The sequence below is a fragment of the Mytilus trossulus genome, chromosome 1, assembly GCF_036588685.1.
Source record: "Mytilus trossulus isolate FHL-02 chromosome 1, PNRI_Mtr1.1.1.hap1, whole genome shotgun sequence".
NCBI lineage: Eukaryota > Metazoa > Mollusca > Bivalvia > Mytilida > Mytilidae > Mytilus > Mytilus trossulus.
In genome coordinates this window covers 100,331,902-100,346,256 of record NC_086373.1, presented here as the reverse complement: position 1 = coordinate 100,346,256, position 14,355 = coordinate 100,331,902, and the positions used below count along the sequence as shown (strand labels likewise).

At 34.6% G+C, this 14,355-nt stretch overlaps 1 protein-coding gene across 4 annotated transcripts in view; it reads right to left on the bottom strand.

Annotated features, from left to right (window-relative positions):
• The window catches only part of LOC134693702 (endoplasmic reticulum metallopeptidase 1-like), a 32,195-nt gene that overhangs the window by 14,373 nt on the left and 3,467 nt on the right, over positions 1 to 14,355 (bottom strand). For all 4 annotated transcript variants that reach the window (XR_010102446.1, XR_010102447.1, XR_010102449.1 and 1 more), the window contains exons 2-9: positions 8,677 to 8,804; positions 7,441 to 7,546; positions 4,427 to 4,573; positions 3,308 to 3,400; positions 2,638 to 2,859; positions 1,694 to 1,920; positions 837 to 1,020; positions 296 to 486 (exon numbers count right to left, since the gene is read on the bottom strand). Coding sequence is in view for 1 of the 4 variants with exons in the window: in XM_063554598.1 (XP_063410668.1) it covers positions 296 to 486; positions 837 to 1,020; positions 1,694 to 1,920; positions 2,638 to 2,859; positions 3,308 to 3,400; positions 4,427 to 4,573; positions 7,441 to 7,546; positions 8,677 to 8,804 (1,298 nt within the window). In the remaining 3 variants the exon portion in view is untranslated. The remainder of the gene's footprint in view (positions 1 to 295; positions 487 to 836; positions 1,021 to 1,693; positions 1,921 to 2,637; positions 2,860 to 3,307; positions 3,401 to 4,426; positions 4,574 to 7,440; positions 7,547 to 8,676; positions 8,805 to 14,355) is intronic.

The following is a 14,355-nucleotide window of genomic DNA, read 5'->3' as shown; positions in this document are numbered from 1 at the left end:
GAGCTAATAAAATATCCCCAATCTCCATTACATAAACATCAAAGAACCCATACAATTTTCCTGTTTGAATGGTTTTACAATAATCATTTGTTTGGAGCCCTTTAGAGCTTGCTGTTTTATGTGAGCCAACACTCTGTTTTGAAGACTGTACTTTGACCTATAATGGTGTACTTTTCAAAATTGTGACTTGGATGGAGAGTTGTTTCATTGGCACTCATACCACTGCTTCTTATATCTAATATCTCGTATCAATATACAAAATACAAGTTGTATTTACATCAATTGTTATACTTACTAAATACTGCATACATATTAGAACGGTAAAAGCTGTTAACATTGCTATAAATATATCTGGGTATGAATTGCCTCCTGCCCTTCCTGCTATGGGTATAAACAAGGTATAAACAGCTTCTATTGAATGAAGTGTGAATAGCAATTGGATGAGCTGACCCAGTAAAGTTATAAATATAAATGAAAATGATGGACCTGAAAAAAAAGTTGAATCAAATTAATAAAAATTTTAGATCACAAATTATAACATATTTCATGTAAGGACAAAATGTAAGAATTGCAATATGAAATCTTATTAAATTGTTCCCCCTATTTCTCTTTCCGAAATAGATGAATTATACAAGATTTCTCTTTGAATTATATTAACACTGGATTGTAATATATTTGTTGACATTTTCTTTGAAAACCTGTTTATTTTTATATACTTAAACCTAAACATATAACAATAAATGTTTATAATTATCTGAACAAAGTTAAATTAAAATTTCAGAATGAAATTTGACAAAAACAAATGTTGTAAATTAACATTTATGAATAATACATACCTTGAGTATTATCTATTTTGAAAAAAGGCACAACAATATATCTGGCTAAATATGGTCCTAATGTCCAAAACATTGGCAAAAAGGCTGATGCAAAGTCCATGTAAGTTAGAAATAATGTTATCAAACTGAATATGATCATTGTTGCATCATAGTACAGAGATTCCACATACCAATCTGGTGTAGTCTGCAATAGAGATACCATAATCACAAGGTTAACATACTTAGCAAAACATGATACATGTGATAGCACTAACAAAACATTGGATGAAACAAACCGTTTACTTTTAAAAATATGACTTGCATGGAGAGTTGTCGCATTGGCACTGGTACCAAATCTTCTTATATTTATTTAAAAAGACTTATAGAACAAACCTCTAGGTATTTACTTAAATAATGATAAGTTTATAAAGGTAAATTTCACCTTACAAATGTTTAAGTGCAGATAACTGAAAATTGATATATAGGGCACACAAAAGTAGTTTATTCACTCCAAAATCTGTATGTTTATCCTAATATAAAAATTTAAGGAGATGTTGCATGATTGCCAATTAGAAAACTATCCACCAAAGTTAAATGCAATTAAAGGAAATGGTACATTCTTCAATAATAAGAAAAACAAATATTGTAGTCGGCTAAAAAATGACCCTATATGAAAAATGCAAAACAATTACTGATAAGAAAGTTTTTAGCTCCTCTATATTTTATTAGATTTCATAAAATGATACTTACTGCAATCTTATTATGTACTATTATTATTATATTTTTGGGTTTAGTAGTTTAAGACTAAGATTATTCACTTCTTTCAGATGTGCATAGTACAAAAATCATGGACAAATTTCCTTAAGAATCTTGATTACCTTATAAATTGTATTTTTCAGCAGATAATGGTAGGCTAAGATGATAGTGATTGACATGACCCCATACACAGGTATGATATTGGATGGCCTTGAGAACCAAAACATAGGTTGTCCCAGTAAGTCAACAGTTACTCCAACAATGGCTGCCACTCCAGACAACAATATCAAACATACTAATGACAGAACTAATGCTTGTAGTAAGGTTTTGTCTGTTGATACATCTTGATCTGTAATATATAATCACTAATATAACCTTCTCTTTAAAGACCAAATGACACAGTATTTTCTGTTTACCTGGAGGTTAAACATATGATATTAGACTAGAAAGGTATTTTTATTTTTGTGATATTGAAAAAATCCTGTTTAATTTATATAAAAAACAAGAATGTGTCCAAAGTACACGGATGCCCCACTCGCACTATCCTTTTTCATGTTCCATGGACCGTGAAATTGGGTAATAATCTAATTTGGCATTAAAATAAGAAATATTATACTATAGGGAACATATGTACTAAGTTTCAAGTTGATTGGACTTCAATTTTATCAAAAACTACCTTGACCAAAAACTTTAACCTGAAATTCCCACTTTCATTTTCTATGTTGAGTAGACCGTGAAATTCGGGTCAAAAGTCTAATTTGGCTTTAAAATTAAAAAGATCATATCATAAGCAACAAGTGTATTAAGTTTCAAGTTGATTGGACTTCAGCTTCATCAAAAACTACCTTGACCAAAAACTTTAACCTGAAAGGACAAACGGATGCACAGACGGACGAACGAACGAACGGAGCCACAGACCAGAAAACATAATGCCCCTCCACTATCGTAGGTGGGGCATAAAAATCAAAATGCAAGGTTAAATAATTGGGATTATAACCCTGTCACCTTTTTCGCAATAATAAAAACATCGCAATAATTTCTGAATTTACTCATTTGTAAAACTCACAACTTAAGATCCTTTTAGTCTTAATCTTGTATTTCAACAGAAGAGTCACTGTTACAATCACAAGAAGTCCACAGTTAAATACAGCTCCTATTCTACTAGGATAATGAATCATAAAGAGTCCTAGAAAATCAAAGAACACCATAGTCCCATGCTTATCTGCACCAGGATCCTCAAGTTTCTCACTGGAACACAGGTGTTTGATCACACTCAACAAGTTGTCTCCTACAACAACAAATGAAAGATATTTTAGTTATACAACTATAAGAAGATGTGGTATGAGTGCCAATTAGACAAATCTCCATCCAAGTCATAATTTGTATGTTTTTACATTCTTCATGATAGCTTCATCTTCATAATAGTTATACATACATATTCATCAGTTTGCTTAATACTGGCCAACGGAATGCATCCTGTTTAATTAATTTTTTTTCAAATGTTCATATTAACTCACAACCATTCTGAATATAACCTGGAAGGATACATCATGCTTTCTCATTTAGTAAACAATATTTATGCATACACACCAGTCTCTGAAATTCTGCATTGTACATTGTGATACACCCAGGTACATAACAGTATGCAATATTACTAATAAGTACTAATCAGCTCTCTGAATACTGCCTGATGGAATAAACTGTGGTTTATCATGCTGTGTATGATAAGTACTCACCAGCTCTCTGAATACTGCCTGATGGAATATACTGTGGTTTATCATGTTGTGTATGATAAATGTAGCCATTGGCAATATAAGCAATATCTAACCCTGAAATGTAAATGAAGAATTCTATACACTTCTGGTTGAGAATCTGAGATCAAGATAAAGTCTGCGACCAGTTACCATCATTCAATGTGAAATAAAAGCTAAATGCATACATACAGAAAATTGATGTTTACTTCATATAAATATTTTACTCATTTATTAAAAAATATCACTTTTGTTCCAACAGGAAAATGCAGAGTAATATGTTGTTTTAATGAATTGTGGGAAGCAAACTTAATGTTTCCAAACAGAGAAATAAATTAGTTAACATTATAAACAAGTTTTATTAATCTAAAAATCAAACTTTATTCTCCTCTACGTCATATATGTAGCATACAAAAAGTACTATCCTGATTTTAAGCGAAATAAAGTCAATAAATTCATATTCATAATGTGAAGAAGATCACAAATTTAACTTTCTTTTTGCTTCATAACAATGCACAATAGAAAAATTGTGATATTTCAGTTCAGTGAAAATTTCTTTTATTTAGCTGACAGATGCATAAGTGCACAAGTGATGGTAACTGATAGCCATAAAACATCAACCAAAAATTATATTTCCAAAAATTGTGGTCAACTTGTTTTGATTGAATGCGGTTTTACTACTCTATGCATTTTCATTCAATAAGTACAAGTGTAAGTCATTAATATGTCATTTAGGGCCTTTTATAGCTGACAATGTTTTTTCTCATGGTGGAAAATTGTATGTTGACTTATAGCTGTTATATTCTATGTCATTTGGTCTCTGGTGGAGAGTTATGTCAATGGCAATCATATCACATCTTCTTATATTCTTTATGAATATGGATTATAACTTTATAACCTTCCCGTCACGACCAATTTTTGGTAAGCAACTGTTGTAACCCTCTATATTTTTAGTATTGCACATATGAAATGGATAGGGAAAATGGAAAAACTTTTTAAAGTAAATAAAATCCTTCAAAGATGAAATAAAGAAGATGTGGGGATTCACAATTACACCAACAATAGAAAATTTATATAGGTTATCATATCATATCAATATATTACCAGGAAGATTTCCAAAGTCTCTGAATATTCTATAATCTGTATCAGAAGGAATGACACCACTCTGGAACAGCTCTTGACCAAGTATGGAACCATAAGGATATAATGCTGACTCAGCATATGCCTTGACTAACCATGGGTGTTCTGGTCCTAGAAAAAATAAACATCTACAAGTTAAAGTATGGTTGTGGTAACAGGAATAAAATTTAACATTCAATAAAAAGAAATAATATACACCACCTCGTTTTTCATTTTTATATAGACAGTCAGGGGACTTACTGAAATAAGTGATTTTTAAATCACTTATTTGATTTGAGTAGCTAATTTGAAGTTTTGTCTCAAATTATGATTTTGTAGTTTACCAAAATTTAACACATAGGTTTAAATAATTTCTTTTCATTAGTAAAATTGAAAACAAATGTATTTTTTGCTTCTTTTAAGTAGCAAGGTTAATTAATGCCTTTGATGCTATTATTTAGCTGCAAATTCTATTTTAGTTGAAAAAATGCTGTAATAATGGCTTTACATAATGAACTGATACTTTCTTAACAGATTTTCCCTAGCAGTGGGAGTATTTTTCCTGTCAAGTTCAAGGTTTCATCTTTCAGATTATGAAATAAAATTCTACTATTCAGGATAAAAATTTCACTGTTTGGGGGTGTTGAAATTAGTGGGGGTTATCAAACATGTTAAAATAATGATACTTAAAGAAGTGATTTTTGGGAAGGAAATTGAGTTATGATACTTAGCCTTTTCCTCCATGGATACTTTTTTTTTAATACTTGATTCGCATAGGATTTTTTTCAATCAAAAAATATTCATCAGGTTTGAAGTATTAATGCATTGCAAAAAAAAAGGTTTCATCAATGAAACTCCAGTCAGATATTCTCATGAATATCCTTTTTAATTTAGAAACAATTTTTTTTAAGTCTAATAAAGTTTTTTCATAGGTGAGACTTCAAGTGACAGGCAGAAGGCGTCATTATGTAGTACAGGGGTGGCATCAGAAGGCGTCATTATGGAGTAAAGGGTTAAACAAGTGATTTTTATGTCATTATCCTAGATTCAGTACAAGGTCATCACCTGAGATGACCTGATCATCCTAGACAACACAGATGTTGGTTCTGATAAGTTTAGAAACATAATTAGTCTCTGGATCATTAGTATTCTATATTTAAAGCTACAATAAAATTAAATCCCTTCTTCTAGTGATTATTTTGTACTACTTAAATAGGTGATTATTAAAGAAAGACAACTCTTAATTCCAACCTTTATGGAAATAATGTTACTTGAATCAGTGATTTATAAATCACTCATTTAAGTAAGTCCCCTGACTGATAGATAAGACGCTGGTTTCCCTGATTAATTGGTTTGACATTACTTATTTTTGGGGCCCTTTTATATAACTTGCTGTTCGGTGTGAGCCAAGGCTCTGTGTTGAAGGCCGTACCTTGAACTATAATGGTTTACGTTTATAAATTGTTATTTGGATGGAGAGTTGTCTCATTGGGGCCACACTTTAAAATCTTTTGGTTTGCCCAAACCCTACACAAAGGTTGAGACAGTGGGTAGGTAGGTAGGTAGGCATTTTCTTTTTTTTTTTTTTAAAGAAATTGAAGTATACATCAGATGTTTATTAGTCTTCATGCCTATTTGATTAAAAAAAAACTTCTTCAAATCAGAACAATAAAAGAATTTGAGTAGGCAGCTTTTTTCTGGGTAGGTAATGTTTGGGCAAACAAACCTATTATTTATTATGGCCTGGTACTCATACCACATGGGTCAGGATCCCTAATAGACCTTAAGATGAGGAACTCAAATGATGTAATTAAAAAAAAATATTAGTCCGCCACACAATTGTGGATGCTGTGATTTTAAAAATGGACATAAATGAACAATAAAAACTGTTTTATAGAGCTGATGTGATGAGAAAAGAAATATGTAGATTTGACCTGAAATAAATTATTAGAAAAGACAATTTTTTTATTGAATTTACAATCATAATTTTGGGATTTTTTCTTTAGGAGAGTGACATTTTTCACCATCACCCGGGGTCCAGCAATTTGCGAAAAAAGTAATCTCACTTGCCACCCCGAAAATTTAACCTGACATGTATAAATGTATCAGCTTCGTTATGAGCCATCATACATGTTCGAGTAAACGATATGGACTGAGCAACGGAGGAAAACATTACCATTACCGTCTATGGAGAATTAATTGTAAATGTTGACCCAAATCTTCCTATATCTATCTAAAACGACAACAATATTTCTACATCACTTTTTCTAACTACATGTTATTCTAAACATTTATTGATGGCACCCAAGGACAGGATTTTGAAATCAGTATTCACTTGCTGACATGATTAATATAATTGAAGTAATTTTTTTTCAAGGGTATATTTTGCATAAATGACCAACCAAATGATTTTTAAAGTACAAATCTAAGGTGTCAGATATACCAAAAAGAGGCATACCTTTGCCTGTATCTCTCACCAGATGAAAATAAAATCAACAGTTTCATCAGAAATTTCACATGCTCATACTATTTTCTATGTGTTGTTGATCATTTTGATATTTAAATGTTTAACCTTGCTCACAAGTATATAATTTTTTGATAAAAAGCCAAAATGTGAAGAAAAAAAACCAACAAAATTCATCATTTCAGGGTCAATAACTCCAAAAAAGGTTATCAAAAAAATGTCAAAGTAAATAGATCCTGTAGTGCTGATCATTTTTGCAGAAGACATTTTAGAGAAGACATTTCTCAGTTGAAAAACTGTGTGTTGAATCCATTTGTACTGTTTGAACAATAAAATATGTTTAAACTATTTTTTCAATTTACACTTTCAACCTAGCTCTAAATGCTCCTATACCAAATAACTCCTGATCAAAAGAATGTTCACCTCACTGCATTTGTTTTAAGTAGTCACAAAGGTAGATAAGAGGCACAGAATTTGGCAAATATAACTATGAAGTCAGTGACACTTTGTGTGCAATCTTTACAAAATAACGTACCAGTTTGAAAGACTGTTTCCCAACCTCCTGCTCCTGCTGAATCTAAGTTTATAAAGGCTTTAATAGATGGAACCCATGGATGCTGTGTAATAAAACCATGACTTGCCTACAAAAAGTTCCTAAAGATTAAACCAAGTATGACAAATATTTCTAATAAAATAACAGCTAAGCTTGAACAATGTCTGACCATTTTATTTAAGGAAAGAAATGTTCAATGGACTTTAACTTTTAAACTTTGTAATGACTGTGATAGTGGATACAGATGTGCAGATATTTTTTTCTATTGCAAGTTGGTTTTTTTATTTATTCAATAGCCCTATTATAATTGGCCAGAATCAATTTGCCCAAATTACAAATTTGGTAATCAAAAAAGGTATCAATTGTGCCCTCTAATCTATATTTTTCTGATGGTGTAACCTACTTATTGCAGTAAAAAATGGAATCAAATTAAGTCGCATTTGTATATTTTTTTCTACCCATCAGAAAATGTATATTATACATGAAACATGTACTATAATTAACCTATCTACTTAAGATTTAAATGGACACTCATCAAAATTTAAAAATCTCACGAATTAATAAATTGTCTACAAACAGATTTTTTTTTTCAAATGTAAAGATGACCGATATGTTCAAGACAAATAGAATTCTATCATTGTTTCAAAAGATCCTTAATCAAGTAAAGAATTAAGAAAGAAAAATAGAGAAATTAGATGGAGGTGTACAGTATTCCAGTCTCATTACAAACAATCTTATAATTCACATCTGTCATTGTTTGTGTTTTTTTATAACATAACAAAGATTCAGGCCACAACATATATATATCAAAATTTGAAGTGCTGACTCAGAAACTGTGAGAATTCTACAGGACTCGGAAAAAAGCAACTTTGCTTTAAAAAAAGTGCCAGTAAGAGAAGTACATGAACATGAAAGTATTTATAATGGAACATCTTATATTCACAAATACAGTTAACTTCTTCTTTATCATGTTTTCCCAACATGTGTTTTGAAAGATGTTCTAACATACCACACATATTTATCATTGTTTATCATCAATGCACATGATGCAGTTGATATGTATTTATGTGCATTGGGGTGGAAAGATGTGATTTGTACCAAAGGCACTGCTTCTTAACAAGGCTAAATCATGTACTGTAACTATCTTTTCCCTTCCAGAGACAGACTTAAAGCAAAATGTTACTATCTTAATTAAATGAAATGTTTCTACGTTCAAACCTGCAAAATATTTTCTTCTGCACCATTAAATAAGAATATAATGTTATGTTTTAGAGGTTCTTTTGATATATACAAAACTCTCAGTAGTTCTAACATAACAGCACAGCTAGCAATGTTGTCTCCAGCTCCTGAAAAAGAAGTTATTGCACGTGTAAGTTAAATCACAGAAAAACATGCATTATAATTTACTTAGATTAATAAAAGTTTTCCAATAAATTGCTTTTAGGTAAATGTAAAATACTTTTTCTAATATATCATTAATATGATGTGCTACTTTTGCTTTGATTGATGTTGTAAACAACAGGTTACAGTGTGATAAATTTATTGTTATATCATTGAATCATTTGTCAATAATTACAGCAGACTCACAAATACATGTATAAACATTTATGGCTGTTCCTGTTTAAAACATGATGTCCTACATGTCCTAAGAAAATGAAGAATGAAATATTCAAATTTTAAAGTAAATTTGGATTTTATTAGATAAATACTTACCATCATAAATTCTGAGTGTAACCCCAATTGCGTCATAGGTCAGATGGAAAATCCCAACTAAAAATAAACGTATTCTCACTGGTCCGGACATATACCCCTGTTTGCCCATATTCTTCCATTCAATTTCCTCAAGACAGAAAACATAAGGAAAGGGGATGAAGGGGAGGTGGGTGGGACCTATAATTTATGATGGTAAGTATTTATCTAATAAAATCCAAATTTACTTTAAAATTTGAATATTTTATAGCTATAAATACGTTACCATCATAAATTCTGAGTAACAGAATCTAACGTAAAGCTGAATCCCCTGTAACAGAAGAAACAGGAGGAAAGTTCAATCTTTGTGCTGAAACTATAGGTCCAAGAGAGTATAAACTCTCGGCAAAAGTAGCCATAGATTGGAGGTAGTGAGATATAAAAGAGTTCTCATTTCTCCAGAAACCTGCAGACAGTACCTCTTCCAAAGATGCACTGTTAAACAGAGCCCAGGATGTAGAGATACCCCTAACATCATGAGCTTTAACATTAAAACTATTTAAAAGTTCTGCCTTAGAAGAACCATAAGCTAAAGATATGCATTTGCATATCCAAGTAGAAATAGTTTTAACAGAAAGATCTGAGATTCCTTTTTTAATAGGAATAAAGAGTCTTGAGTTAGAAACAGAACGTAAACTACACGTTCTTTCCAGATAAATAGAAAGGATTCTTACTGGACATAAAAGTACAGAAATAGAATCGCTAGGGAGTGCAGGAATCACAACTGGTTCTGCACCCTTATCTGGAATCTGATTCTTTGCCAAAAAAGCAGGATCCGTTAAAAGAGTAACAGAAGATTTATCCCTGTTAAATCGAAGGCAAGCATCAGAAATAGAGAAGGCATGGATTTCACTCCTTCTCCGTCCAGAAGCCAAAGCTAAAAGAAAACAGCATTTATAGGAAAGAAACCTTAAATCTATTGTTTCTGCTGGTTCAAAAGGAGGAAGTTTTAAAAAGGATAAACTAGTCCAAGGTCCCACTTAGGAACTAAAGTTTTTTGTCTTGGTCTTTCAAGACTAAAACTACGAACCAAAAGAGAAATATGTTCATTGATTCCAAAATCTGGGCCACCAGAAATATGAATAGTTCTTGAGATAGCTGATCTATATCCCTTAATAGTAGAGGGACATAATCCTTTGGATTCAAAAAGAAAAACTAGAAAGTCTGCTAATTGTTGTACAGTGACTTGGAAAGGATCAATTTCCCGCTCACTACACCAATCTGAGAAGATTGACCATTTTGCATCATAGACAATGCTAGTGGAGTCTCTGACAGACTTTGTGAGATGCTTGGTTGCTCCTTCAGAAAAACCTCTCTTTCTGAGGCTAACCCTGAGAGAAGCCAGGCGTGTAGATGAAGTTTTTCTGGATTTTGATAAAGAACCTTGCCCTTGATTTGAGACAGAAGGTCTGGTCTCAGAGGTAGAACTAGAGGACAAGCACATGATAGGCGCAGAAGGTCTGGAAACCAAGATTGTTTTGGCCATGCTGGAGCAATAACTATGATCTTGCAATTTTCCCCTGCTATTTTCTGAAGTACTGGGGAGAGAAACCTGAAAGGAGGGAAGGCGTACCCGAACATTCCTTTCCAAGATAGGCTCATTGCGTCTACTGCAAAAGATTTTGGATCTGGAACCGGAGACACAAATGTTAGAAGTTTGTGATTGAGACTGGTCGCAAACAGATCTATCTGAGGTGACCCCCAATGAAGAGTCACAGCTTTGAAAACTACTTGAAGTAGTTCCCACTCCGTGTTTACTGGAGCAAGAGATCTGGATAGAGTGTCGGCTAGAATATTGAGGTGCCCCGCAATATGTCTCACCACTAGATGAACCTGGAGTTGAAAACACAGAAGGAGAATGTCTCTGGCTATCTGATAAAGAGAAGGTGAATGAGTTCCTCCCTGATTCTTGAGATAAGCTACAACTGTTGTGTTGTCCGTGGCCAGAATGACAGACTGATTCTTTAGAGACATTTGGAAATGATTCAGTGCAAACAGAACTGCTTTCATTTCCAATACATTGATATGCTCTTCCAAAAGATCTGGACTCCAGACTCCCGAGATTGTAAGCCCCTCCAGATATGCTCCCCAACCGAGGGTGGAGGCATCTGTGAATAAAGTTAGACTGGGAACTTGAGGGGACAGACATAGGCCCCTCATTACATTTTCCCGTACTAACCACCATTGAAGGTGTGGAAATAAAGGCTGAGTGATTGGAATCAATGCTTCCCATTCTTGTGAAGCTGCAATCCATAACTTGTGTAGATAAAACTGAAGCGGACGAATGTGAAGTCGTCCCAATGGAATTACATCTGCCAGAGAGTTCAATAGACCCAGAAGTTGCAAGAATTGACTTGCTGTGACTGATTGAACCGTCAGGAATAAATGTATTTTCTGACATAGTTTTGTAAATTTCTCCTCTGGTGGGAGGACTAGGCCTACACTGGTTAGGAAATGTTCTCCCAGGAAAACAAAGTCTTGAGACGGAATTATCTCTGACTTTTTCCAAGAGATAAGGAAGCCTAGGGACAGAAAACAATTGATGACCAAATCTGTCTGAACCCTCAATTTGATTGGGCAAAATTCCTTGAGAAGGGAATCGTCCAGATAGGAATGAATCTGAATAGACAGGGAATGTAGGTGAGCTATAGCAGCCTGCATGATTTTTGTAAAAGCCAAAGGGGCTGTAGACAGGCCAAAAGGGAGAGCCTTGAACTGGAAAACTTTGTTGTTCCAAACGAAGCGAAGGTATTTCCTGTAAGTTTTGGAAATGGGAATGTGGAAATACACGTCTGAAAGATCCAGAGAAGTAGTCCACATTCCCGGAAGGATTGAAGCTCTGATGGATCTGTTTGTTTCCATTTTGAAGTGGGGAACAATAAGAAATTTGTTCAGAATAGATAGGTCTATGACTGGCCTCATTCCTCCAGTCTTCTTTGGAACCAGAAAAAGACGGGAATAAAATCCCGGAGACAGAGTTAAGATCGACACCTCCTCTATTGCAGCTTTTTGTAACATAGTGTCCACTTCTACTGACAGAAGTTGACACTTGACTGGGTCTTGTGTATGAGACAAACTTATTGGAACTGCAGATAGAGGAGGTGGGTTCTTGAACTGAAGTGTTAATCCCCCTCGAATTATTGACAGCACATAACAGTCTGAGGTAATTTTCTTCCACTGATTTAGGAAAAAACTTAACCTCCCCCCTACTGGTATTGATTTTTGAGGAACTTGTTGTAAATTTTCCCCTGGGGAAGCTGTCAATAACGTACGAGGGGGCAAGAACCTAGGTACTAGACCCAGGTTTCTTGGAACCCTTAAAACCACCAGAAGGCTTACCTGAGCTTTTTCCTGAGTTATTGGGTTTGTTCTGCGGTTTGCCGTAGTTATTCTTCCTTTTCTTAGCAGAAGAAGGAGGACCACCTGAAGCAGAAGTACTATTAGAACTAGATGTAGCATTAACCGACCTCTTGCCATTAGTAACTTGTACACTAACTTTGACTGGAGGAGGATTTTTGCTGAGTTCCTCTTGAACCCGCTGTAAGGGTAAACCAAACATCTTGTCAGAGAGTGGAGATTTCAGTAAAGAATCTTTCAAAGGCTCAGCTATAGAAATGTTTTCAAGAAACTCTGCTCTTTTTGATAGGGTGCAATTAGCAATAGAACCCATTAAAAGCAACTGAGATGAACCTAAAGCTTTATCCAGTTGAAGTAAGAAGGATCGTACTTCTGCTGGAACAACCGAATCTTCGCTGTTAAGCAAATGTCCGGTTGCAGCTAGAAAATGTTCGGCTGTGCCAAGAACTTGAGAAGCACTACGAAGGAGATTCTCAGTCTTTGACCAAACAGGTTGAGTGAGACGAAGACCATCTACTGGCTTTTTTCCCAATAAAGATGACATAGATTTGTCACAACTGGGAACAAGTCTACCCAGTGAAGAATCAAAGATATCAAAATCCTTGTACTTAACCTGATCAGTAAAGGATGACATTCCAAATCCTGAGATATTGTTATTAGAAACCTTTTCACTAGCAGAATTAGCGATACCTTCATTAATAAATTGTAAAGCAAAAGCCATATGGCCAGATTCAGGAAAAGAATTGTGAGAAGTCACAGTATCCTGAGAAATACCACAGGAAGCCTCAAAAGTTGAAGAAGGTTTCTTCGGCTTGGAAGGAGAGAGAAAAGGGATATGTGCTTCATCCCTCATCAAGGTATACACCTTATCCCTAAGATCCTTCAAGGAAGGAGGATCCTCAGTCTCCTTGGTGGGAGGTTGTTGAGCTGACTTAGAAGAAGGCTCAGGGGCCGTCTTCGATACCTTGGGAGAAGAAGAACTTTCAACATCCTCATCAGTGAGGAAAGCCCTTTCATGACTCCCAGGGGAAACAGAAAGCTCGTCATCCTCCCTCTCATCACATTCTACAGACTTAGCTGGAGAAGGTTGATGAGAAGAAACTCTATTTTCCAGTAGAGTCATACGACTGGATAGAGTATGGAATTCTGCCTTGAACGACTCACAAAAGTCTAAAAGTAACTTCTGTAAACCATCCAAAGGTGATGCATGATCAGAAACCTGAGTACCATGTGAAGAACTAGAAGCTTGAGAGTCAGGTACCATGGTAGAAGGAGCTACTGCAGAAGTCAAAGATACTGCTACAGGTAGAGCAGGAGCTAAAGGTGGTGCAGTAGCTACCCCAGAAGGGGGACCATAGAAATTGTCCCTATAAGGCCAAAAACCAGGTTGGTTTGGCATAAACCCACCATAAGGGTAAGACTGTGGCCAAGGTGGCTGAGACCATGAGGGTAAAGGTTGTGTGCCCGTGTTGGGAAGCATATACCCACAATAGGATAATGGGGGTCTAGAACCTGGCAAGTTCAAGCCCATAGCTGTACCTGGGACAGAACTAATAGTACCCGCTGAATTAACAGACCTAGATAAAGTATGAGTCACCGAAGTTGACGTAGGTACCCCCCCAAAATGCATGGCCGAACCTTGTGAAAGGGTCGGATAGGTAGCATTACCAGACACCGTTGTCGAAACTCCGGTCAATGTACTGGTAGTTTGGGGGGGACTTAAAGGTAGTGACCCATCTAAGAGATAGTCCGAACCAGGAATACTTACATACGGACTATTTAAATTAAAGT